The sequence below is a fragment of the Myotis yumanensis genome, unplaced genomic scaffold (genome assembly GCF_028538775.1).
Source record: "Myotis yumanensis isolate MYYU_CA2020_CCGP unplaced genomic scaffold, mMyoYum1.0.hap1 SCAF_1, whole genome shotgun sequence".
Classification (NCBI taxonomy): domain Eukaryota; kingdom Metazoa; phylum Chordata; class Mammalia; order Chiroptera; family Vespertilionidae; genus Myotis; species Myotis yumanensis.
The window spans coordinates 70,420,404-70,448,321 of NW_027223752.1; the positions used below are offsets into that span (position 1 = coordinate 70,420,404).

The 27,918-nt window shown below is 42.5% G+C and overlaps 1 protein-coding gene and 1 pseudogene across 3 annotated transcripts; both read right to left on the reverse strand.

The window, feature by feature from the left end:
• Positions 1 to 4,768: 4,768 nt before the first annotated feature.
• LOC139016415 (heterogeneous nuclear ribonucleoprotein D-like) lies at positions 4,769 to 5,705 on the reverse strand (annotated as a pseudogene).
• On the reverse strand, positions 5,654 to 27,882 carry HAUS2 (HAUS augmin like complex subunit 2). Of its 3 annotated transcripts, XM_070424418.1 has the most exons (7): positions 27,772 to 27,882; positions 20,064 to 20,156; positions 19,626 to 19,695; positions 17,549 to 17,681; positions 11,937 to 12,045; positions 7,516 to 7,699; positions 5,654 to 5,745 (listed from the first exon to the last, which is right to left on the reverse strand). In XM_070424418.1, exons 1-6 carry the CDS (start codon positions 27,862 to 27,864, stop codon positions 7,523 to 7,525), a joined length of 675 nt encoding a protein of 224 aa, XP_070280519.1. In that variant the 5' UTR covers positions 27,865 to 27,882; the 3' UTR covers positions 5,654 to 5,745; positions 7,516 to 7,522. The 3 variants fall into 3 exon arrangements, with proteins under 3 accessions (XP_070280519.1, XP_070280511.1, XP_070280526.1); XM_070424410.1 differs by lacking the exon at positions 5,654 to 5,745 and having other exon boundaries at positions 7,307 to 7,699; XM_070424425.1 differs by lacking the exons at positions 5,654 to 5,745; positions 7,516 to 7,699 and adding an exon at positions 8,090 to 10,230.
• Between the last annotated feature and the right edge of the window lie 36 nt (positions 27,883 to 27,918).

Consider the following 27,918-nt stretch of genomic DNA (forward strand, 5'->3'; position numbering starts at 1 on the left):
GCCCCTCCGCCCGCCGCGCCCCCCGGGGGGGCCCCGCCCCTGCGCGCGCCCAGGCCGGCCGGGGCGGTGCCTGTGAGCTCCCGCCAATCCTGAGCCCCGTGGGCGATGACGTTGTCCCGCTTAGCCCCGCCCACGAGCCTCTGGAGACGGCCTCGCCCAAACGCCCCCCTCATCGCGGCCGGGGCGGTGCCAGTGCAGTCTCCGCCAATCCTGAGCCCCGGGGCGGTGGCTCGCGGTGCGGGACCCCTGCGGCCGGGACTCTCCTGCTGGGAACTAGCTGTTGTTGTTCTCCGACTGCTTGACAGTGCCGGTGGCAGTCGAGTAAACCCGTTAAACCTTGGTGAACGCCTTCCAGTTTACAAAGTGACTTGCTAAATACTTTTATTCGCCGCATTGGCCCAAGCTGTCACGTCTTTGGTTAAATTTTAGGGGCAGAAATGAACTGGGGAACACGGTTGTTTTTGCAGTTCCCAGCTAAGAGCGGGGGTCTTTCTTTGAGGAGTCCTAGGGGGGAAGAAGTTTAGAGTGCCCACTAGCGAGCTCTCGATTGTGCTGGAAACCTCGTGGCCACCCTGGCAGTGTCTGTGGTCCCAGAGGGAATGCTTTTGGACAGAATTGGTTCATTAATTCATCCAGGAAATAACCATTGAGTACCCACCAAAAGAGTTAAATGCTCTTCTAAGGCGTTGGCGATACAGTCGTCTCCTTCGTGGAAATTGAAATCTACAGGGAAAAGAGACAATAAGTAAAAAAAATGTATACTATGTCACATGGTGCTAAGTGACATTTTTTAAAAAGCCCGGAAAGGAAGATGGTCTCTCTGTGTATGTAGGGGAAAGATGCTATTTTATATAGGATCTTCAAGAAAGACCTCACAGAGAAGGTGACACTTGACTAGATTTTAAGAAAGGGAGGGAGGTATGCAGGTAGTCATTTACTTAACAACGAGAGGCCTGGTGCATGAATGCGTGCACATTGAAAGGAAATTAATTAGAGGAAATATTTTAATATTGCTATTCGCCCTTTCTCTATAATAGGAGTGTCAACCAAATTCACGATCGACAAGGACAGATTGAAACACACATGTGCGATTGGTGCCAGCTAGAGCTTTATATGTATCATGCATGAGCAAGTCAACTTAGCCTTTTGTAGATATAGAATAAACTTTCTTAATTAGACCTGCTTTCTGAGATAGCAAAACTTTTTCCAACCCAGTGAAGTACCCCTTCTCTTTCAGGTAATTGTCAGCAACACAGCAGTAAATTGAAAGGGCGAGGGCTACACCCTCCACCTTGCCCCAGGGTAAGGGCTACGACCTTGGCCACGTGCTTGGCAAGAAGGTTCTTCCCTGAAGTCTAAGACTCTGCTAGCCACACCCAGGAACAAGACATCGACTTGCGCCTGGCCAATCGGCAGAGCACAGTCCTTTCTCCTCCCCTTACTCCAACCCCCCCCCTTTAAAACCCATCTCTAGGCAGGGTTCGGTCTCTTGGTCACTTGGCTAGCTGATGTGTCAGTGAGTCTGGTGGATGGAGAGCTTAAGCTAGCTTGAAATACAGATTCTTATGCTTTTGCATCGGATTGGCTGGCTCCCTGATGTGGTTTCTTGGGAATCTTGAAATCTGGGCATAACATAAATATCAACACGAAACAGATTATTATTGTAGATCACACAGGGAGAACAAAGGGTAAAATATTTAACTGCAGCAGTGTGTGACTATATTCTGTGCAGTGAGAAAACCTGAAGTCATTTTCAAGGTCCACCATTTTTTACTTCTTTTCAGTCGGGTCAAGTTTCTAAGCTTTCTAAATCTGTTTTCCGGCTAATGAAAAGAAAATAGGATTCCACCAAGTCTCCTATCTATCTACTCCAGGACTTCTGTGAAGATCATATGAGATGAGGCACGGAAAAATGCTTCACACACATTTGGTTAAAGTGTGAAATGTTTCTACCCGGCTATAAAGCAAGTCGTGTTCCTGGGCTGAAGAAACTGCAAGGAGGCTAGTTGCTAGAGAGGGGAAGCCAGGTGTTGCTATGTGACGTCATTACTTAGCACCCACATGCACCATTTCCGGGCTGGACTGGGCTGTGGGCTGCATTTTGCACCATCGGGTCTCAGCAGCATCGGCTGCAATTTGGTGGGGAGTCACTCTGGGGTGGTGGTGGGGCCTGTGTCCCACTTGGGGGAAGCCGAGTGTTGCTTTGTGGGCATCAGGTTTGGGGGTGCTGTTTCTCTGTAAATGGCCAGTGCGCCTCACAGCAGCTCCTGCATTGAGCAACTGCTCCCTGATGGTCACGCAGGGAGAACAAAGGGTAAAATATTTAACAGCAGCAGTGCACATCATAGTGACTGGTCGGATGGGCACTTAGCATATTAGCCATATATATTAGAGGCCCAGTGCACAAAATTCATGCTTTGATAGGGTCTCTAGCGGCTGCATGCACTGTGGCTGGCCAACCAGATCAGTCAGGGGACAGCCCCTCCCCCCAGCTGGCCACACCCCTGACTGGCTCCCCCATCCTGATTGGGGGCGGGGTCAGCAGGCCAACCGCCTGCAGCCCCTCCCCCCGGCCAGCAAGGCCCCTGATCAGCCCTCCCACCCAGACTGGGGGCGGTATAGGCTGGCCAAGTGCCCACGGCCCCTCCCCGCCGCTGGCCCAGCCCAATCGGCCCCCATCAGGGAGGCTGGCCAACCCCCACCTGTGCACAAATTCATGCACCAGGCCTCTAGTAAATAAATAAAAATTAAAAGAAAAGTATGCAGTTATCTGGAAGAAGAACAATTCCAGACACAGAGAACAGACCAATGTAAAAGACCTGAGCTTGGAGAGAGCATGGAATGTTAGATGAACAGCAAGAAAGCTAGTGGGGTACAATGGAGTGACAGAGTCATTAGAGGTAGCATGAGGCCATGGTAAAGTTTTTAGATTTTATTCTAGGTGAGCTGGAAAAAACCACTGGAAATTTTTAAGGAGAAGAATAAAATATGATTTATATTTTTGGAAGATGACTCTGACTGCTGTTTTGAGACTATTCTGATGAATGGGGAAGGATGTGAACCCAAGAGAGACCAGTCAGGAGACTAGACTAGTACTCCAGTGGTGGTAATAGAGACAATGAGTCACATCAGGCATGTTCCTGAAGCAGTTCACCTACCCAGTCTCTTCTCTCTCATCTATTTCAAAATACTCTTCCCTAAAGTATTGGGGCAGGGGCAGCTGGTTTACAGTTCAGATGCACCTGAAATCCTAATCTTCTGATGGCTTCTCTACTCACTGTGCTTTGCAGTGAAAAGAATCACTGTATTAGGGAAAACAGTATGGAGGTTTCTCAAAAAAATTACAACTACCTTATGATCCAGCAATACAACTTCTGGGTATTTAACTGAAGAAAATAAAAGTACTATCTTGAAAATATATCCACACCTCCATATTTATTGCAGCATTATTCACAATTAGCCAAATCGTAGAAACAAACTATGTGTGCCAGAAATAGGGATGAAGACTATCCTATGTAATAAAAGCATAATATGCAAATCGACCAAACAGCCAAACAGCAGACTGACCATCCAGTCAACCATCCGGACGACCATCCAGGACCACACTATGACACCTATTGGCACCAGGCCAGCCAAGGCGGGTGCGATGCAATTGGTCAGGGGCCTGGCCATCACCCCATGATTGCCCCACAGAGGGAGGCCCAGGCCACTGACCAGCGGGCTGCAGCGGGTGGGTGGGGCCTCCCTTTGCGAGGGAAGCCCGAGTCCCGGGTGCCAGAGGGAAGCCAGTGCCGGCAGCTGGGGGAAGGAAGGCCTACTCTTGCACGAATTTCATGCATTGGGCCTATAGTATCATATATATATATAGGGTGTCACAAAAAAATGTATACACACTTAACAGCTCATAGCTCATTTTATGTTTCTTTATTTTCAGATTTAATAATTATTCAAAGTGTGTACACATTTTGGGGGGACACGCTTTCTTATAAATCACAATATCACATGGTTGCAAATTGACAATACTCTATTTTTACCATTCTTCATTTATGAGTTGAAATACTTCTATAAAAAGAAACTTTTTCTCATCAACTATTTGATTATCCTGAGGTACAGTTCACATAGCAAAGCAGCACAAATGCTTGTTTCAATTACCAGTTTTCAAAATAAGTTGGGTTCCCTAGCACTTTCCAAAGGTGGTTAATAAGTTATTGATGTTATTTTAAATATTATTATAAAATAATGGATTTTAGCATATAGTCAGCCCTCCCTATCCTTTGGTTCCACATCTGCAGAGCCAAACAACCATATATTGAAAATGTAAAAAAAACAAAACACACACAAAACTACATTGTTGCTGATGTGTGCTATGCAGTTAGACCTACAATGACTGTCTGTATTGAACATGTACAGACTTTTTTTCTTATCATTATTCCCTAAACAATTTAGTATAACAACTATATGGGACCAATGCCCACACAGATACTGAGGAACAACTGTATTTGATTTGCTTCAGTCCATTTTAGTTACCATCTTTTTTTTTTTTTCACATAAACAGGAAATCATACAAATAAAATTTGTATAAACACAAATCCACATTGAGTCATAACACAGATAGCAAAAGATAAAGTAAAAACAAAGAAAACTGATTGGTGGCTATATACAGTTAGACACTTGTGTCTTCTACACCAGAAAGTCTTACAAAATAATCATCTTAGATCAACAGAAACGTTTACTAGCATTCTCTGCCTGTTTTCTCCAATGTCTTCCTTTAGTATGGCTGGTAATTGGGTGATTGTCACCCCGATATGCCTTGCCATGAGGGCTCTGTTGGCCTGGGCCATGGCCCTAGTACCACTTCACCCACCAGCTGCAGCAACTTTTCCTCCTTTTTGGTTGTTTCTGTTCCTGCCTATGCACTTCTTTTGGTTGTGCAACTTTGATTTCACACTTCCCAGAACCAGTTTGATAATATCTGCTTTCTAACAATTTCTTTACTGGCTCATCATCTGTGTATGTGATAAAACAAAATCCTCATCTTTCATTTGTTTGTATCCATGGGAAGTTCAACTTTTTCAATCTCTTCAAAGGCTCCAAAATATTCTTAAATTTGTTCTTCAGAAGTATTGGGGCTCAACCTTCCCCCAAAACCTTTTTATGGGGGGTTTCTTCCCTTTTAAAACTTTGGTCCTTTGGCAGGGGGGTCTATCAGTTGCCATCTAGTTTGTGTTCTTTCAGTTCCAAAACTTTATCAACATGAGCAGTATCTTTGAAAAGCACAAATCCAAATACTCTTGGTCTTCCAGTAACTAGATGTTTCCACTGTGCAGTCTCAAACTTACCCCAAATTGAGACAGTCAGGTCTTTCTTGTACCCCAGCTCAAACCTCTGATAAACATTTTATTTTATTTTTTTAAATATATTTTATTGATTTTTTCACAGAGAGGGAGAGGGATAGAGAGTTAGAAACATCGATGAGAAACATCGATCAGCTGCCTCCTGCACGCCCCCTACTGGGGATGTGCCCGCAACCCAGGTACATGCCCTTGACCGGAATCGAACCTGGGACCCTTCAGTCCGCAGGCCGACGTATCCACTGAGCCAAACCGGTCAGGGCAACATTTTATTGTTGTCCTGATTTTTGCTGGCCTTGATCTTGAATACCTCAGCGAACTCCTCTGTGTTGCTGTACAGTTCATGTCCTCCATGGTGGGAGAATTGTTGGCAGAAGGGTCCTGGCAGCAAATGCTGCAGGGAGTTGTATGGCACTGAATATTTTTGAAATTTTTTTAAAAATTGATTTTTATAGAGAGCAGAAGGTAGAGGGAGAGAGAAAAACATTGATGTGAGAATGAAACTTCAGTGGGCTACCTCCTGCACGTGCCCTAAGGGGATTGAGCCCAAAACCCCGGCATGTTCCCTGACCCAGAATGGAACTGGCAACCTTTCTGGTTCACAGAACAATGCCCAACCAACTGAGCCAGAGCATATGGTGCTGGATTTAAAATAGCAGCAGAGCCCTGGCTGGTTGTTCAGTGGTTAGAGCATCTGTCCACAAACCAAAGGCCTGTGAATTCAATTCCCGGTTAAGGACACATACCTCAGTTGCAGGCTCCATCACCAGTTCAGTGGGGTTTCTATGCAGGAGGCAACCAATCAGACACCAATGTTTCTCTCTCTCTCTCCGCCCACCCCCCCACTTCTACTCTCTCCAAAAATATCAATGAAAAAAATATCCTCGGTGAAGATTTAAATAATAATAATTAAATAGCGGTGGGGGGTACCTGCTATATGTTCTCTAGGCCTTTTAGAAAACATGGAGCCCAGCTGGCATGGCTCAGTGGTTGAACGCCGACCTATGAACCAGAAGGTCATGGTTCAATTCCCATTCAGGGCACATGCGTGGGTTGCAGGCTCGATCCCCAGTAGGGGACGTACAGGAGGCAGCTGATCAATGATTCTCTCATCAATGATGTTTCTCTTTCCCTCTCTCCCTTCCTCTCTGAAATCAATACAAATATATTAAAAAAGAAAGGAAAGAAAACATGGAGCCTTGGACAGGTGGCTCAGTTAGTTAGAGCATTGACCCAATATACAAAGGTTGCAGGTATGATCCCCAGTCAGGGTACATACAGGGGTCAACCAATGAATGCAGAAATAAGTGGAACAACAAATCAATGTTTCTCTCTCCCTGCTGCTCTAAAATCAATAAATTTTAAAAAATACAGTTAATAAGTGGTAGAACCTGGATTCAAAATCAGGTCTAATTCTAAAACTTTTGCTATTACTTTCCATACTTTAGTAGCTAAAGACAAGTCCTGTCTATTTATGGAATGATTTTAGCGAGAGAGAGGTAGAGAAACATGGACTTGTTGCTCTACTTATTTATGCATTCATTGGTTGATTCTTGCGTGTGCCCTGACCAGGTATTGAACCTGCAACCTTGGCATAGCTGGATGGTGCTCTAACCAGCTGAGCTACCTGACCAGGGTTAAGCCCTGTCTCTTATGTCTCCTGAACTTGGGGGGGTGGAGATAGAAAAATATAAGATTAAGATGGGTCTTGGGGAACAGCCAAATTAGATTGCTGATATCGTGTTCCATGATCCTTACCTAATTCCAGGTATTCTATAGAAAGCCTTCTAATCAGCAAAGTTTTTCAAGTAAATCCTCATTAACCAAGGTCAATTTTGATGTCCTACAAAAGCTAAGATGCAGAAAAGATGCTACATAAATTTTTATTAGCAACTACTGATCGAAGATTAGCATATATTGCCATCTTGAGGTAAACTGATTTTTGATAAGTGTATTCAGACCCTTGAAATGTAATTTTACTTCAACTTTTAGAAATAGCTTTCACTTTTTCTAGGCTTCCACATCAAGAAAATTAAGTGGTTCAAGGTCTCAAATAAGTTTTTTTCCAAAATGGCGGCGATTAAGTGGAAGCTACACTGACACTCTCCGTCCCAGGACCAAACTGGAATTATAACTATATAGAAAAACCATCCTGAATAATCACCTGAAGACTAGCTGGAGAGAACCCTTATAACCAAGGATGGAAAGTGGAAACTGCACAGAGACTCGTAGGAAGTGCAGAAGCACGAGCAGGCTGGCTGGGCTCTCACAGGCAGTAGCTGAAGTTCCAGAAGATATCTCAGCTGTGGGGCGTTAAGATTTGCGAGGATAACAGGGGTCTGGCAGTCCTATTTCAGAGGAAGTAGTAAAATACGAAAAGTGTTAGAAAGACCAGGCAGCACCACAATTCCTCCAGAATAGTCCTCACAAAGTGGCATCATTATGCTGAAAGTGAATTCACAAGTTTCACACACTTCCCAGTGTAAGTAGAAAGACATTCCAGAGCTACTTTTTTAGTATCCACAGGTCTAAAAGCTGAATTAAAAAAAAAAAAAATTGATCAGCACTCATTGACGACAGCACAGTACTAAATTAGCTTTTCTCTTTTAAGTAGACCTCAGGCTCAACTTACCTCAAGCTTTTGTGAGTCAGACAGCCTGTATGCCTATACTTTTATTGTGTAAGTTAGAGAATCTTTCCTTCCTATCACACAGAATTCAGGTAAGGGCCACACAATCTTAGTTAGAAATTAGATTTATTTTATATTTTGCAAAAGACATGACATATGTATTATCTTTATTATAAATGATATAGTTTATGTACAGGGTGGGGCAAAATAGGTTTACAATTGGGAGTATGCAAAAGTTTATTTTATTTTTATAAAAAGCAGACCTGAACAGATTTCTGATGAAATACAACTGAAAGTTTTACTTACGTGCTAGGCGATGTTAGACCTGTTTTATATCCCACTTGCAAAAGTCAGAAAAGTAGGCTTCAAAAGATCACTGGTTGTTTTAGTAGGATATATTTTGGCAATGATCCTGTTTCCTTATGAACAACTACTTTATTCACCCACTGTGAAGAGTGTGATGAATATAAGGATCGGTCAACCCCCGTGATACAGAGAATGTAACAGTATAAAAATAACGACCCAGTGTGAGTAGACGAGAAATCAACTGCAACTTTTTGGTGCATGGGATGATGCCCAACCCACTGTACCACACCAGCCAAGGCTGATGCACACATTTTTAAAGCAAAAGCGAACCCCTCATCTAAAAATAAGCCAGGGATAGTTATAGTACTGACACAAATGAGTACATCCTGAGGCTCAGTATTAGTAAATCTTAGTATGCCACTTCCTTTTATATGCATAATCATCTCAGATAGGTAAAACATCTGAGTGCCTCACAATGTAAACCTCTAAGAGATCTGCCATAAGGTGCCTTTTTCTTTGCCTCTTTCTAAGGCTGCCAGTGAACACCCTCAAGAATTGGTCAATGTGTCAGCGTCACTACCCAGGTTTGATGACATGCTTGGAGGATTCACAGGACTCAGCATATCAATGTTTTCATGGCTATGATTTATTACAGTAAAAACATAAAATCAAAAGAGCAAAGGGAAAAGGTATACGGGACAAAGCCTGGGGGTAAACCAGGCACAGATAGCTTCCAGAGTCCTCTGCCAGTAGAAGTTACACAGGATGTGCTCAATTCCCTCAGCACCTGAGTTGTGACATTGTGCAATGTCTACTATGAAAGAGATGCCAGGCTCAGACGTATTTCTGCAGGCTAGTCACACAGGTACCTTCTGCCTAGCACGTACAAAAATTTTGGACTTCCAGAAGGAAAGCAGGTGTTCAGCACAAATCACACTGTACAAACAGCTTCATCACAGAGAACAACTCTTATTATTGAGAGTGGAGGGAAACCTCTTGAAATTTAAGTTCCCAGACCCACCTTGCAAGCAAGCCTTAGAAAAGATAGTATGTTACTATTTTTTGCACATTTAGTGACAATCTCATAGGAATAATCAACATATATTTAGATTCAAGACTTTTCTAATTCAGAAACAAGCATTAAAAAAAAAGACATAGAGAGTCTGCTGCCTGAGATCTAGATAATATACTCATGTTAATAAACTGCCACAGTTATACTTGATCTTCATAAGTTTTATTCAAAAGAGGAATGAAAATATATGAAAAAGAGCCTTAGCCAGTTTGGCACAGTGGACAGAGCATTGGCCATTGGCCCGCAGACTAAAGGATCCCAGGTTCAATTCTGGTCAAGGGCACATACCTCAGTTGCAGGCTTGATCCCCGGCCCTGGTCAAGGCATGTACAGGAGGCAACCAATCGATGTGTTTCTCTCACATCCATGTTTCTCTCTGTCTCTCCCCCTCCCTTCTACTCTCACTAAAAATCAATGGAGAAATATTCTCAGGTGAGGATTAACCACACACATTGTGCACATATGAAAAACGAAGGAAAATTTAGTTTGGTCTTAATGAACTTGGAATTTTAGTACTCTAACATAGAGAGGGCTCTTTCAGTATTGCTAGCAGCAAAGCCTATAAATACCCATGTTATCATTGACTAGAAATGGACTTCACACGACTACATACAATTAAGCAAAAAGAAACCATTTTTGCTTAATTGAACAAGTTGTATCATTTGGCATTAATAGTTTGGACATAAACTTTAGAAGTAAAGATAAAGAAGGCATTATGGTGTTACAATACATTTGTGAAGATAATTTTCTTCAGCTAATATTTTGGGGATACAAGAGGAAATTTCCTTTTGTTGTTCTCGCCACTTGAGTATATTCTCTGCCAGTTCTTCTGTCTCATTCACCAAAATATCCATCTTGGCTAAAGCCTTGCTCTATAACATTTGAAAGGGGAAAATAGGAGAGAAATTATGCCTGTCATTAATATATCATTACTATATCACAAATGGTTATGATTCCAGCCCCTGAATACAAAGGTGCCTTAAATTTGTGCTCTCCCACTTCTTATAGACACACTTTTTCTTCAAGTCACCTCTCCTGTCTTCAATTATCACCTCGATGCAGATGACCTTCAATCCATATTGTCAAACCTAATCTCCTTCCTAAAATTCAGTCCCACGTTTCAATCTGTTGGAAAACTCCATCTGGATATACATACAATCTCAATTTAACTGCAATTCAACCAAGGTTGAACGTTTACTATCTATGCAAGACATAACAAAAACAAACTCATTAACTTCTTTAATTTTTTGCTCCTACTCACCCTCAAGTCAGCAAGAATAGAAATTTCATTACTTTGGATGTGTTCCAAAAAGTAGCCATATTCTAGAAATTAGACCTTCAAAATATAAAAATCTACACAATCCTTTGTATTCCTCAGCTTTAAATCTTTTATCTGAATAACTTATTTATTCTCTAAGTTTCTTTGCCTAGTCCTCTAACACAGTTTATCAAACTTTAAAGTGCAGAGGAATCACCTGAGGAACTTGTTAAATTGTAGATTCAGATCGTGAAGGTAAGTGAATGAAATCTGCAATTCTGCATTTCTAACAAACTTCCAGGTGATGCTTACGCTGATGTTCTCTGCCCACGCTGAGTGGCAAGGCTCAGTCCACTCTATTTAATATTTTCTCCATTATTAAAGTACAGTTCTGATCAAGTCACTCCTCTGTGCCTTTGTCTAAAAATCAAAAATTCAATAGTTCCCCAGTACTCAGACAGTCAAGTCTAAACTTCTCAGTCTCAAGGCATTCCATAACTAACCCTGAGTTAATTTCCCTCTCAATACCTTTAAGTGTCATCCAAAGTGGAGTACCACTCTTCCCTCAAGCTACTGTGCTCTTCTAATTTTCTTTCTTTTTTAAAATTTTTATTTACTGATTTTTAGAGAGGAAGGGAGACAGGGAGGGAGGAAGAGAGAAATATTAATTTGTTGTTCCACTTATGTATTCATTGATTGACTTTCTTGTATGTGCCTTAATTGGGGATTGAGCCACTCAGCCAGAAGCCGGGATCACGGCTGGTGAGTGCAGCGGTGGTGGCGGAAGCCTTTACCGCCTCCATGACAGGCGGACATCCCTCGAGGGGTCCCAGACTGCAAGAGGGCGCAGGCTGGGCTGAGGGGACTCCCCACCACCCCCCACCCCCAGTGTACAAATGTCATGCACCGGGCCTCTAGTACTGGAATAAAAAAATGTAAAATGACTTTTAAAGAAAAATAATATACAAAAAAAATAGCATCTCATATTAACCATCAAAAAAATTAAACAAGTAGGTCAGACATTTGAGATTCTGGTATAAAACAGAACTAAAGAAAGCTAAAAGTGCCCTAGCCGGTGTGGCTCAGTAGATAGAGCAGGACTGAAGGGTCCCGGGTTCGATTCTGATCAGGGCACATGCCCAGGGTTGGGGGTTTGATCCCCAGTAGGGGGCGTGCAAGAGGCAGATCAGTGATTCTTTCTCATTGATGTTTCTAGCTCTCTCTCCCTCTCTCTTCCTCTCTGAAATCAATTTTAAAAAATAGCTAAAAGTAATGTGAAAGGAGTTGATGAGGTACTTAAATGCTATTGTTAATACTCACCATTCTCTTTAGATTTGCATCTAAATGAGGAATATTTCTAATTGTTTCAAGGTGGGTTTCTAATCTCTCAATAAAAGTCACTGCCAACTCCAGCAAATGTACCATGTATCTGAAAGAGGGAGGAAAAAAAAGTCAATTATTATTTTGTTTTAGTGTAGTTATTTTGTGTTCTCCTTTTCCCCTTTTAATTAGGACTTTCAATATGATATAAAATAATTACAATCAACCCAATGAGCCAATTTTAACCTTTCTGCATTCATGGAACTATCAGTGATAAAGCCATTTCAAAATACTAATTCTCAATCATGAGCGAAGACAATAAGGACAAATGTACTTCATTGAAATAGCCTACAAATAAAACTACTTTGAATCTGTGCATTTGCAAAATGTTTTAAAATTATTCAGTTCTTCTAAAATATATATTGTATAATATGTACATTAATGGTATTTAATGTACTGAATAGATTCTGAATAAATCCACAAGAATGGGATTTGTATATCTATTATATTACTGTAAGGTAAAAAACCTGATACCCAAGAGAAGATACTGATTTGTTCAGGGTCAGTTAGTGAGCACTGGTGGAGAAAGTTAGGAATCAGATTTCTGCTTCTTTACTTTATTATTAGTAACTAGAGGCCCGGTGCACAAAAATTTGTGCACTTGGGTGGGTCCCTCAGCCTGGCCTGTGCCCTCTCACAGTCTGGGGCCCCTCGCGGGCCCCTTCCCCTGGCTGGTGGCACCAGTTTTCCTCCAGCGCCCAGAACCCAGGCCTTCGCTCTGCACCAGCCGGCTTTGCTCCGTTGCTTGGCACCTACGTATGCAAATTAACTGCCATCTTTGTTGGCGGTTAACCGCCATCTTTCTTGGCAGTTAATTTGCATATCGCCCTGATTAGCCGATGAGAAGCGTAGCGAAGGTATGGTCAATTACCCTTTTTGTCTTTTATTAGATAGGATAACTTACATCTTCAATTTGGTATTTGCAATACTCCCATGAGGAAGTAAGGGACAGAAAGCATCTATGGATTGGGAAACTGAGGCAAAAAGTTTAAATCATTTGTCCAAGTCTTTGAGGGATATAAACAACAGAGATGAGACCAGAACTCAGTTTTTCCCCCTCCTTTAGTTGACATTGTTTTCATCTGTCCCTGCTTAAACTCCCCCAACAGAATTTGTATATCTAGTGTGGGGCAAAAGTAGGTTTACAGTTGTTCGTATGGAAAATAATACAATCTCTCTATATAAAACCCTAATATGCAAATAGACCAAACAGCAGAACAACCAAACCACCAGTCGCTAAGAGGTGTGCTGACCACCAGGAGGTGCACACAGAACATGGAAAGCATTGGCTGTGGCAGGATGGTGGAGGTAAGCGGGGTCACCAAACCAAGGCAGGGCACCGGTCGCTGTCATCGGAGTGAGCCTCTGGTGGTTCCTGAAAATTCTTTGCTCCTGTGCCGCAGTCCCACCGGGTGCTCTTATCTGCTGCTGGTGCCGGCCCCGCTCGCACCCGCTGCCGGCCCCGATCATCCTTTAGGGTTTCTCCACCTCCCCCTGCTCCTGAGGGGCGATCGGGGCCGGCAGCCACCTCTTGCACCTGCTGCTGGCAACAGCCCCACTCACACCCGCTGCTAGCACTGGAGCCGCTGCTCATACCCACTGCCAGCGCCAGTCCCGCTTGCACCTTCAGCTGGTGCCTGAGCCACCGCTCGCACCTGCTGCCGCCATCTGGCGCCAGTCCCAATCACTCAGCACCGTTAGCGGGTGTGAGCAGCGGCTGCCAGCCCTGATCGCCTGAGGGCTTCTCTACCTTCTCCTGCTCCTGAGGGGCGACTGGGGCAGCAGCCACCACTCGCATCCCACTGACGGTGCCAGCCCCAATCGCTCCGCGCCATCAGCTGATGGCAGTGGGAATGGCACCGTCTGCACATGGGAGCAGGAGCGGGGCTGCCAGCAGACAGGGGCCTGGGGGCCGCAATGGGAGGGGCCGGGCGGAGGTGCAGAAGATGGGCCAAGACCTGCCCCTGTGCCCACCACAGCCTCATGGCTCACAGTTCCTTTCAAGGTACACGAATTTGTGCACTGGGCCCCTCGTAATCCTCTCTAATAAAAGAGAAACATGGTAATTAGCCGTACATCTGCTACTCTTCCCATTGGCTAATCAGGGAGATATGCAAATTAACTGCCAGCCAAGATGGCGGCCGGCAGCCATGCACTGAAGCGAACAGGGAGGCTTGCTTGCTCCAGTGACTGCGGACTCAAATGTTCCCTGCCTGACTTGCCGGCCTCTCAGCTGCAACTCTAAGCAACTATGTTGCAAATATAGAAGCTAAACAAAACCCCAGAAACCTGCTTTATTCAGCCGGGCTTCAGCCAGCTGGACCGAAACATTGTATCAAATACAGAAGGTAAACAAAGGCCAGAAACCTACTTTCAGCAGCCGAGGCCTCAGAGCTAAAGCTGGCCCAGAATAAAAAAAGAAAAAAGAAAAAAAGGAGCAGTTGGGAGCTTCAGTCACCCGCCAGCCTGAAAACGGCCCTCAGCCCCTCATCCAGGCTGGCCAGGCACCCCAGTGGGGACCCCCACCCTGATCCAGGACACCCATCAGGGCAAACCAGCCAGCCCCCACATGTGCACCAGGCCTCTATTCTAAATAGTAAAAGGGTAATATGCCTCCCAGCACCGGGATCAGCGGAGCCGTGAGGCCTCCCGGCACCAGGATCAGCGTGACAGGGGGCAGCGCCCAAACCCCCTGATCGCCCTGCGGCTGTGTGTGTGACAGGGGGCGGGACCACAACCTCCCTATCCACCCTGCTCTGTTCGTGACAGGGGAAGGCGCCCCAACCCCCTGATTAGCCCTACTCTGTGCCTGACAGGGGGAGCTCCCCAACCCCATGATCGCCCTGCGGCTCTGTGTGACTGGGTGCGGCGCCCTAACCCCCTGATCGGCCCTGCTGTGTGTGTGACAGGGTGCGGCACCCCAACTCCCCCCCACCCCGCCCCCCGCCACGGGCCCTGCTCTGTGTGTGACGGGGTAGAGCCATAACCTCCCCATTGGCCCTGCCCTGAGTGTGACAGTGGTGGCGCCCCAACCCCTGATCCACCCTGCTCTGTGGGTGATAGAGGGCGGCGCCCCAACTCCCCTATTGGCCCTACTCTGTGAGTGACGGGGGGAGCTCCTCAACGCCCTGATGGGCCCTGCTCTGTGCGTGACAGGGGGGAGCTCCTCAACCCCCTGATCGGCCCCACTCTGTGCGTGACCGGGGGGAGCTCCTCAAGCCCCTGATCGGCCCTGCTGTGTGTGTGACAGGGGGGAGCTCCTCAAGCCCCTGATCGGCCCTGCTCTGTGCGTGACAGCGGGGAGCTCCTCAATCCCCTGATCGCCCCGCAGCTCTGTGTATGACAGGGTACGGAGCCCCAACCCCCCTGATGGGCCCTGCTCTGTGCATGACGGGGGCAACGCCCCAACCCCCTGATTGGCCCTGCTCGGTGCGTGACAGGGGGTGGCGCCACAACTTCCCTATCGACCCTGCCTTGAGTGTGACAGGGGGCGGTGCCCCAACCCCCAAATCGGCTGTACCCTGAGCGTGACTAGGGGTGGCATCGCAACCTCCCAATCCGCCATGCTCTGTGCATGACAGGGGGCAGCGCCCAACTCCCCAATCGGCCCTGCTCTGAGCCCGACCAGGGGCTGCACCTAGGGATTGGGCCTGCCCTCTGCCACCCGGGAGCAGGACTAAGCCAGCAGGTCATTATCTCCTGAGGGGTCCCAGACTGCGAGAGGGCACAGGATGGGCTGAGGGACCCCCTCCCCCCCTCCCCCCCCCGGCACAAATTTTTGTGCGCTGGGCCTCTAGTAAATAATAATACAAGAATGAACTCTGTGTTTCCCATACTCACAATTGTAATCCTATTCTTGCCCCACCCTACATAGGCAACATTAATGCAACAATAACTTTACTTCATAGAAAGCAGTCTATATATAATAAACATGATTTTACCCAATTTACTCTATGTTATGGATCTAATTTCTATCATTAAAATCATTATTTATAATTCCCAAAACACTATGAACAAAGGAATACCTTTCTTCTCACCATAACTATACTTTTAAAGCCAAGGATTTTCTTTCTGGTTTAATGTGTCAGCATTAATAATAATGTTAATAGATACAATCACTAATATATTATTCAATGAATTATGCTATGAAAAAAACTACTAGTTTAAACTACCTTCAGGATTCCTATAGCCAGTCGGCCTGGTGGTCAAATCCCTCTAGTGTTAACTACAACAATTAAGGCTTGGCTAGAACAAGACTGCGCACAGAGACCACAAGGGGGTGCACCAAGAAAGCATAAAAGATGCGGAGACAAAAAAACATGACAGAAATGGAGGATATGGAGCTAAGAATCGCAATTTTGAGGGCTTGCCATAAATTTGTGCAGAGCCTCACGAAAACTAATGAGACCCTCGATGCTACGATAAAGAAATTAGAAAGTAAGCATACACGGACTGAAATAAAGAATATTATACCCAATAGCAGACCAGAGGAGCACAATAATCAAACAAAAGATTCGACAAAAAACACCCAATTGGAAAAGCAAAATGAAAAAAGAATCCGAAAGTGTGAAGATAGTGTAAGGAGCCTCTGGGACAGCTTTAAGCGGACTAATATCAGAATTATTGGAGTGCCAGAAGATGAGAGACAGCAAGATATTGAAAACCTATTTCAAGAAATAATGGCAGAAAACTTCCCCCATCTGGAGAAAGAAATGGACTTACAGGTCCAAGAAGCGCAGAGAACCCCAAACAAAAGGAATCCAAAGAGGACCACACCAAGACACATCATCATTAAAATGCCAAGAGCAAAAGACAAAGAGAAAATCTTAAAAGCAGCAAGAGAAAGAGGCTCAATTACCTACAAGGGAATACCCATACGACTGTCAGCTGATTTCTCAACAGAAACTTTGCAGGCCAGAAGGGAGTGGAAAGAAATATTCAAAGTGCTGAATACCAAGAACATACAACCAAGATTACTTTATCCAGCAAAGCTATCATTCAGAATTGAAGGTCAGATAAAGAGCTTCACAGATAAGGAAAAGCTAAAGGAGTTCATCACCGCCAAACCAGTATTATATGAAATGCTGAAAGGTATCCTTTAAGAAGAGGAAGAAGAAGAAAAAGGTAAAGATACAAATTATGAACAACAAACATGCATCTATCAACAAATGAATCTAAGAATCAAGTGAATAAATAACCTGATGTACAGAATGAACTGGTGATTATAATAGAATCAGGGACATAGAAAGGGAATAGACTGACTATTCTTGGGGGGAAAAGGGGTGTGGGAGATGCGGGAAGTGACTGGACAAAAATCATGCACCTATGGATGAACACAGTGGGTGGGGAGTGAGGGTGGAGGGTGGGGTGGGAGCTGGAAGGAGGGGAGTTATGGGGGGAAAAAAGAGGAACAAATGTAATAATCTGAACAATAAAGATTTAATAAAAAAAATATGCTGTATTTGGTTGAAAAAAATAAAAAATAAAAAATAAATAAAAATAAACTACCTTCAGAAGACGTGTAACTGCTAATGTCTACTTTTTAGTCTAACCTGTGATAAACTGCTTCAATAGGCAGGTTTTCCTGGCACATGGGTTTCAACAGTCTTTGCCTGAGGGACCTCTTCTCTTTTAGCACTGCTTCCAAATGATTATTCATGCTTTGCAGAGTTTGACACTTTTGAGCTACACAAACCAGAAACAGTAATTATAGTTAGCAATAGGACAAGGAAACATTTTCGTTGTTGTTAATCCTCACTCACACTCCCTGACTGGCACCAGGGATCAAGCCTGCAACCCAGGTATGTGCCCTTGACCAGGAATAGAACCTGCAACCCTTGAGTGAGAGGGTGGGTGCTCTAACCACTTAGAACACTGACCAGAGCAGGACAAGTAAATTTTGAAATCACTAATAAATTCTTCTTTGCTTTGGTTTGATACAGCCAAAATTATCTCACCATTGCTCTCCTAAATATCTCCCCTTTGCTATTCCTAATCTCCAATATCAATTTCATTTTATTTTTCCTATTGACAACCAAACCCACTGCTAAATCCTATGTTTTTCAACTCTACTTCTAGTTCAGTTTTTCTAGCCAGTGCCACATTCTTCAAATAACATCTCTTTTCCCATCTCTGCCTCTAATACTCTACACAAACATTAAAAAACAAATATTTGTTTTACAAGCTATTTCTGATCATTTCAATATTTGCTCTAGAATTCAGTTAATGGCCTCTTCTTTTAAATTTTTTAAAAAATATATTTTATTGATTTTTTACAGAAAGGAAGGGAGAAGGATAGAGAGTTAGAAACATCGATGAGAGAGAAACATCGATCAGCTGCCTCCTGCACACCTCCCACTGGGGCTGTGTCCGCAACCAAGGTACACGCCCTTGACTGGAATTGAACCTGGGACCTTTCAGTCCGCAGGCCGACGCTCTATTCACTGAGCCAAACCGGTCAGGGCTAAATTTTTATTTATTTATCTTATTTATTTTATTTTTTGTTAATCCTCACCTGAGGGTATTTTTTCCATTGATTTTTAGAGAGAGTGGGAGAGAGGGGGAGAGACACACACACACAGAGAGAGAAGCATTGATGTGAGAGACACATGGACTGGTTGCGTCCTGCACCCGCCCCAACTGGCGCAGGGGATCCTGCCTGCAACTGAGTTATGTGCTCTTGACCGGAATCGAACCCATGACCCTTCAGTCCTCGGGCTGATGCTCTAATCACTGAGTGAAACCAGCTAGGACTTAAATTTTTTACTTTCAAACTTAGAGAAAAGTTTCAAGAATAGTTCATTGAACTCCCATATACATTTCACCTAGAGCCTGTGGTCGGCAAACTGGCTCGTGAGCCACATACGGCTCTTAAGCCCCTTGAGTGCGGCTCTTCCTAAGCCTTAGGAGTACCCTAATTAAGTTAATAACAATGTACTTACCTATATAGTTTAAGTTTAAAAAATTTGGCTCTCAAAAGAAATTTCAATCGTTGTACTGTTGATATTTGGCTCTGCTGACTAATGAGTTTGCCGACCACTGAAGACTCACTAACTGGTAACACTTGGCTACAGCCTCTCTTTTCATCTTTCTCTCCACTTACAAATATTTTTGCTGACCCATTTGAGTAAGTTGCAGATATCATGACCTCTCACCTCTAAAATGTCAGCATATATTTCCCATCTCTTATATAACCATAAGTATCAAATTCAGAAAATTTAGCATTGGCACAATATTTAATACAGCCCTTATTCAAATATCACCAAGTATCCCAATAATGGCCTTGACAGCAAAAAAAGTTTTCTAATCAAGTATTCAATCTATGAACACACTGTGATTTAGCTGTAAAGTCCTTTTAGTCCCCTTTAATCTGAAAAGTTTCTCAGCCTTTTTTTGGTTTTTCAAGTTCTCCTAATTTTGAGGAGCTCCTACCTTGGTCACTTTTTATGCAATTTGCACTAGGCAAGCCAACAGGACTTTTGTTTGGACACAGAAATAGAAAACTTTGTTAGCTTTGGGGCAATACCTGAAAAAATAATGGTATATCATAATGCCTGGTGCTTATTTAAGGTAATCCAAGAAAAAGTTGAAATTCCAATAATTACCCACCCATTTAACCAAACCACTTACCCAAGAAAGAAGCATGAACAATGTCTGCTGTATCTTTTTCTAGTTTTAGAAGTTCAATCTCCAGGTTTTTCTGCATTAGGAACAAAAATAATATTTACCTCACTCAGAAAAGAGCCTGATTAAAGGATAATCTGTGATAATAACAGACTTTAACCAGGAATATTTAGGGGGAGGAGGGTGGAGGATTTGTTATGAGAGCTCAGGTGATGCACTGAAGCTTTTCACATTGGTGTGCAAACCCTGTTGCTGCTTCTGCTACTACTACTACCAACTACTGCTGTTACTATTACAATTTCATTAACAGGAATCTACATAAGTAAACACCTACCCAGTTAAGTACTAGAAACTGTTCTAAGTGCAAGAGAATTGCTGTTAGGAACAATTAAGATTTGTTTTCCTGTACTAGAAGTAAAAAGTAAAAAGTTCAACATAATTTACCTGATTGATTTCAGCTTGAATATTTGTGATCTGCTGTAGCCTGGAGAAGTTCACGAAGCAAGGAGTAGATTTCTTAGATATATCTAATATCTCCTAATGGAAAGTAAACAGAGAAAACAGCAGCATGTCACAAAAAGTTTCTACGTGCACTGGAAAAGCATGCCCATGGGTCTAAAACAGTGACGGTGAACCTCTGACACGCGAACTCATCTTTTTGATTGATTTTTCTTTGTTAAATGGCACTTAAATATATAAAATAAATATAAAAAATATAAATCTTTGTTTTACTATGGTTTCAAAAAATTTCTATATGTGACCCGGCACCAGAGTTAAGTTAGGGTTTTTCAAAATGTTGACACACCGAGCTCAAAAGGTTCGCCATCACTGGTCTAAAATACAAGCATATATTACGTCCATCACTGCCCCTGAAAAAATGCAATACAGAGTACAACAGTAACAATGTTTATTTCCTGTTTTTAAAACCTCCGTATCACAAATCATTTGCCCAAATATTTAAAAAATAAGAAAAACAAATGACTTAATCACTTTGTACTATTTCCTAAAGTACAAGACACAATGGATTTGCATTGCTGATAGTTTATTATGGGATTTTAAGGCTGAGGTTGTTGGAGAAATACTCCTATACAAATGACCAAAACCTAGTCTCTTTGACCTTCTTGGAGCTAAAATCAAACATTTCCTCCACCCCTGCCCCCATAGAGTCATTTATCAGATTCATTAAATGACCTTCATTAGCTACAAATCATTCATACTATTTCTTTTCACATTCTTGCTCTCTTAGTTAAAGGAATGTTCTGCCCAGGCATAATTACTCTTCTAAAAAGACTACCCCCTCCTTTTTATCCTTTCATTCTGTTAGACTGCCTCCTTAAATTGCAGGTTATCTCAGAATAAGAATATTATCTTGTTCATCTCTTGGCTTCATCCATCATGTTCTGCTTTTCTAGAAAGTTAGCAGAGGAAAGAACTTTAGAGATCATGTAGAATAGGGGTTAGGAAACTATAGCCCATGAGCTAAATGCATCCCACTGCCTATTTTTGTACAGCCCATGAGCTAAGAATGGTTTTTATATTTTTCAGTTGTCGGGGGGAAGGGATCAAAAGAAAAATAATTCTTTTGTGGCATATAACTTCAAATTTTAGAGTCCAGAAATAAAGTTTTATTGGAACTCAACTTCTCTCATTTAATTATTATCTATGGCTACTTTCAGGCTAAAACAGCCCAGTTGCAACCATATAGACCGAAAATCCTCAAATATTTGCTCTCTGGTCCTTCATAGCAAAAGCTTGCTGATTGGTAATAATCCATAAATCAAGATATTTACTGAGATAGGAAATGGAAGACTCAAGAATGAATAAAAAACCTAGTGGTTGAGCGCTGACCTATGAACCAGGAGGTCACAGTTTGATTTCCGGTCAGGGCACATGCCTGGGTTTCCAGCTCGATCCTCAGTGTTGGGTGTGCAGAAGGCAGCTGATCAATGATTGTCTCATTACTGATGTTTCTATCTCTCCCTCTCCATTCCTCTCTGAAATAAAAAAGAAAAGAAAAAAAGAATAAAATGAGCTCTCTGCCATTAATAAGTTCCTGACAGATGGAAAGGAAAAAGTATTCTAGATAAAAAGACGTAACATTATAAATGCTCAATAACTGTGTTAGTACTAACATATACAGGGTGTCCCAAAAAAACATATACAAACACTTTGAATAATTATAAAGGCAGTGTTTATTAAAATACATTTCGTTTTCAAAATTGAGCCATCAGCTGTTTTACCACACTATGTATACATATCTTTGGGACACCCTGTATGTTCTTTTGTGATTATGCAGAAAACTACATCTCCAAATTAATCTTCACTTTTGACATACAGGGTGTCCCCCCAAAAAATGTATACACACTTTAACAGCTGATAACTCACTCAATTTTCACTCCTTTTCAGGTTTAACTACTTTGAAATAACGGGTGAGGCCAGACTAAGCTTTGAACAAAGAAAATTTAACCTAAAGTGCCACTAGACTTTTTTTTTATGGAGACCCATAAAAGATAAAGTTTACAGTACAAAACTGGCAATAGTCAATGAATTGAGGGCACATAAATACCAAACAAAATGATTCTTGATATTTGCAATTTCACCGCTTTGCATTATCAGCAGTACCTGGACCAGAATGGTCATCAGTTTGAAAACAGGCATTGACAAAAAAAATTACTCATTTCTGTAGATTCTTTTAAATTTTGAAAATGGACTGACTTTATAATCATTCAAAGTGTGTATACATTTTTTTAGGACACCATGTATAACACACATAGAAATGTAAGTGTGGGTAGTATCTATATATATAAAAGGCTAAGTGACCAACCGTCCTACTGGTACATATGACATGCACTGGCAATCCTATAATAAAAGGCTAATATGCAAATTGTCCCCTCTACCAAGAGTTCAACCAGGGGGTGGGACTGGCTGGCAAACCACCCACAGCACCTCCCCCTGGCCATCCCGCCCACCCATTCCCCCCATTACCGATCAGGCAGGCCAGCCAGATCCCACCCATGCATGAATTCATGCACCGGGCCTCTAGTGAAAAATAAAACTAAAGGGATTCGGGGAAGAAGGAATGGGGAGTGACATCTTAATGAGTAGAGGATTTCCATTGGGGAATGATAAAGAATAGTTTTGAAAATAGTTTTCACAGCATTGTGACTGTACTTCATGCCACTGAGTTGTATACTTTAAGATGGTTAAAATGGAAAATTTTATGTTATGTGCATTTTATTAGAATATAAAACACTCTGGTAACTAGCCAACAATATGAAACAAACAAACAAAAAAATCTAGTGGAGGAGTGAAGATTGGATATTTAGATAAGAGGTTGCTATAGCATTCCAGGTAAGAAGATGACAATGTGGAACAGGTGTAGCAGTTAAAAAGGAAAGCGGGCAGAGATATAAATCCCTGGGAAGACAGAACTGATAAGTCCTAGTTGATATGGGTAATGAGGGATAAAGTCAAGTTAATACTGACTCTAAGGATCCTGCTTCAGGTGACTGGACACATAGCTAGCCATTCACTGAGGCAAGTAACAAGATATTTTACTGATGGCAAAAATTGAAAGTTGTGAAGGTTAAATGTTAGTCCAACTTCACACTGTCAGAGTGCATCAGGGCTCAAATGAGAACCATCTAATACACTACATTTCCATCATAACCTCTTTTCTTTCTGCTCTCTCTTAGGTAGAAGTAAATGAAAAGTAAAATATCTCCCATTTCTCATTGTAACCTCCTCACTCTCTGGTATCTTTATATCTCTCTATATGTATACACTAATCTTAGTTGCTCACTTGCAAACTAATAAACTGTTGGGTTCAACAACAGGATAATGGAGCTTAGACAAGAACTTGTGATAGAAACCAGAGGGAAAATAAGAATCTTTAAGAAAGGAAGAGCCAAAAAAAAAAAAAGATAGGAATTAAAGAGCAGCCAAATTACTCTAGTAAACAGAAATTCTATTTGATCATTGTGAATAAGCCCTAAAATATATATATTAGAAAATAGTAGATTCTGGGTGTTTTGTAGATCCAGATCCTTATCTTATACATTGCCAGTAGAGGGAGCTTTAATCAAGATACCATGACTAACGCAAACTTGCCTGAAAAATATCTAGAACAAGCATGTCAAACTCAAAGGCTAACATGGGCCAAAGCTTCAATTTTCACAGAAACGTAGGTTTATTTCGATAGAGACATGCTGAATACAAAGAGCTGAAATAAATGAGTAATCCTTAACATAAAATAATAGGACATGTTAATAAAACTTAGTATTTTTTCTTGAACAGTAACTTACCAGACACTGAATAAATGCACAAATTAATAAACATAACGCAAATAAACCTATTTTTCTTGTTCTCTAAAAGCGAAATATTTCCTGTTGCTCACACCAAACAAGTCAGTCCAAGGCTAATGACGTGGCAATCATCAGCTGCTAAAATATTCACTATTAGTATTAGTGGAGAGAAATGGTACGCCTGCGCATAAGGCACGTAAGGGAAACGAATGCAACACGATTATAGTAATCAGTCATTAGCGAACATTGTAGTTCATTTATTAGTAATTATGTATAACAAGATATTGTAAAAATTAAGTTACAAAATTTTTATTAAAACCTTTCCTTACATACCGTTATACTGACTGGGCTGCAAAAATATTCGTTGTGGGCCACGAGTTTGACATGCTTGATCTGGCACGTAAGGCCACTAAAGCATAAAAGAAAGCAAATACCCCATATTATTCTACAGACAGTTAATCCTACCTTTCTTTCACTAAATCGTTCTCCAATGGATAGATCAAAACTCAACAAGCTATGTTTTCTAGAAGAATTGTATCACAACAATTTTAAGCATTACTCTTAATTTTTAATGCACATGGAATGATGATGTGCCCTTAGAAATGGACTGTTTAAAGGGATCATGTAATGCATCATTTTGAAAGAACCTATGCTAAACCCTTCTAATTAAAGTAGGTTTTCATATGTAAAGTTTGCTTAAAGTAAAATCGTGCTACAAATCTGTAACGTTCTTCATTGGGATTGACAGTGCGGTAAGACTGTAAGATGGTCTTGTGGAGCTATGGATTGGCAGAATTTACCTACGCAAAACAGGTAACTGTCTAATTCGTGTTACTTGAAGGACACTAGGAAGATCCTCCCCAGAACCACCACTACACCAACAAACAGCTCACCCATCAATGCCTAAAATCCTCTCACCGGAGACGTACTCCTTAGTTTAGGTGTTTATTATCTTCTGTCAGTAGCTCTACAGGGGTAAGTCTTATAGAATGGGTTTATTAAATTACTTTGTTACAGAACTGGTAACAGGTGAGAGTACTAGGCAATTTGGTAGGAAGAAAACACAGGAGAGAAGCCAGGAAGGCAAGAACTGGTGAGTGATGTAGTTACGTTTTGCCTATTTTCCAATGTACTCATTACTACTCCTTGTACCCCCACCACACAATCCAGAAGTTCCTGTTACTTAGGTCTTCCAGTAATTTAGAAGAGTTCTTCAACAGAAGTTTAAACCTTCAAGATCAGGTCATAGTACTATGTACCACAATCCATCTTCGAGATGCTGTCAGGAAAGGGAGAACGCTGGTACCTAACCCTGCTTCACTGGTTAAGTGACCCTGGGCAAATTTCTTGGTCTCCTTTGGTCATTGGTTCTCAACCTTCCTAATGTTGCGACCCTTTAATACAGTTCTTCATGTTGTGGTGACCCCAAACCATAAAATTATTTTCGTTGCTACTTTGCTGAAACCGGTTTGGCTCAGTGGATAGAGCGTCGGCCTGTGGACTGAAAGGTCCCAGGTTCAATTCCGGTCAAGGGCATGTACCTGGGTTGCGGGCACATCCCCAGTAGGAGATGTGCAGGAGGCAGCTGATCGATGTTTCTCTCTCATCGATGTTTCTAACTCTCTATCTCTCTCCCTTCCTCTCTGTAAAAAAATCAATAAAGTATATTTTAAAAAAATTATTTTCGTTGCTACTTCATAACTGTAATTTTGCTACTGTTATGAATCATAATGTAAATATCTGATATGTAGGATGTATATATTTTCATTGTTACAAATTGAACATAATTAAAGCATAGTGATTAATCACAAAAACAATATGTAATTATATATTATGAAATATTTATTTCTAATTACAAATATGTTTTTTCCGATGGTCTTAGACGACCCCTGTGAAAGGGTAGTTCGACCCCCAAAGGGGTCGCGACCCACAGGTTGAGAACCGCTGCCTTAGGCCTTAGTTTCTTCTATTCTATTGTAAGGTAGTAGAATGCTCTAAGTATAAAAAGTGGTGTATTTTCCGTCAATCTTTCATCACGTTTATATTGCTAATCTCTGCGGATGATTTTACCTTTCTGTTTCCTTTCTTAGTGATATTCCTCAACTTCTTCATTACCTAAAATTGTCTTTCTTATTTCCCTCCATTCCGATTCCCATGTCACTTCTGCCACTTGTGTTCCATTATTCCCTCACATCTTCCATTTCTCCCTCTATTGGCTTCTTCCCTTTGGCCTATGAACACGACTTTCTTGCCAAACCTAAGACCACCCACCCCATGGGCTAACCCAGCCGTGGGCAAACTACGGCCCGCTGGCCGGATTCGGCCCATTTGAAATGAATAAAACTAAAAAAAAAAAGACCGTACCCTTTTATGTAATGATGTTTACTTTGAATTTATATTAGTTCACACAAACACTCCATCCATGCTTTTGTTCCGGCCCTCCGGTACAGTTTAAGAACCCATTGTGGCCCTTGAGTCAAAAAGTTTGCCCACCCCTGAATTAGCCGGTTCCCCAACCCGTCACTCATTACAGTCTAGAGATGGTAGCACTAGATCAGTGGCCGGCAAACTGTGGCTCTCGAGCCACATGCGGCTCTTTGGCCCCTTGAGTGTGGCTCTTCCACAAAATACCACGTGTGGGCGCACGTACAGTGCGATTGAAACTTCGTGGCCCATGCGCAGAAATTGGTTTTCGGCCTGGGCAAGTCTATTTTCAAGAAGTACTGTTGATATTTGGCTCTGTTGACTAATGAGTTTGCCGATCACTGAGATAGACGAAACCAGTATACAAGACGAGTGTGGATGGGAGAGTTGGAAGGGGTCGACTCAGAGAACGTACCTCAATCAGATTGAAGACGTTTTTAGCAAAGGCCAGCTTAGGAGTACCCTAATTAAGTTAATAACAGCGTACCTACCTATATAGTTTAAGTTTAAAAAATTTGGCTCTCAAAAGAAAATTTCAATCGTTGTACTGTTGATATTTGGCTCTGTTGACTAATGAGTTTGCCGACCACTGCACTAGATTGAAGTGTTGTATCAGATGGACAAGACGCCTTAATCAGCCAATTAGTTAGGATTCATCTTTATTGCTCGCAGGTTCAGGGCAGATTACCTCTGCCAGATTCTGAACAAACACAGGAGGGAGTATTTTTTTTTATAACCTTCTGGTTCTCTGTGTAAGACAGCTTGTAACCTTGAATACGTATCGTACCTAACAAACACCTGTCATATTTATAGAGAACTTGAAACTTTGAGTACATATTATATCTAATCAAACACCTGTCACATCTATAGACAACTTGTAACTTTGAGTACCATATCATATCTATACAGACACCTGTAACCTTGGATGAACGAACACTTGGCAGAATATGTGAATTAGTATCAGTATCAGTGTATCAGCCCCTTTAGATGGCTAGCTTGCAAGGTCAGACAGTTAAGTTTATCTTTTCTATTCAAACAAAAAACAAAGTTATTTTACAGTCTAAAAACAACAGAGTTGACCTACAGAATAAGAGACTGTCTAAGAATAAGAGTAGTTCAAACAGCAGTTTTCCAAAGGAGGGATTACTGTTTCAGAAGAAGGAGGAGGGAAAAAAAGGCGGGAAAACCGGTCTTTATTATCTCCCACGAACAGACCTGGGATAACTCGCCTGCTGACACCCGAGAGCCCGTCTCGCGGAGCCGTCACCTACTCAGAACCCCGCTTTCGCAGAACGGTACCTGCCGTGGCCAGGAACCGGCTCCGCCCGCGTCTCCTCTGGCTCAGCCTCAGCCAGGACCGCTTCACAGCCTCCCTCTGTCGCCACCGGGGCGCCCCCTTAATGACGCCATCGCCGCCCACCTACCTGAGCGACTGTCCCCGAGGCCACGAGATGGCCCAGCAGTAGCCCGGCAGGGTTTGGCGCCGGCGCCGGGTCCCCAGGGTCGGCCGCAGCCATGGCGGAGACGCACCTCCCCGAGCCGCGCCGGGATTGAGTGGAACGCCCGCCCGC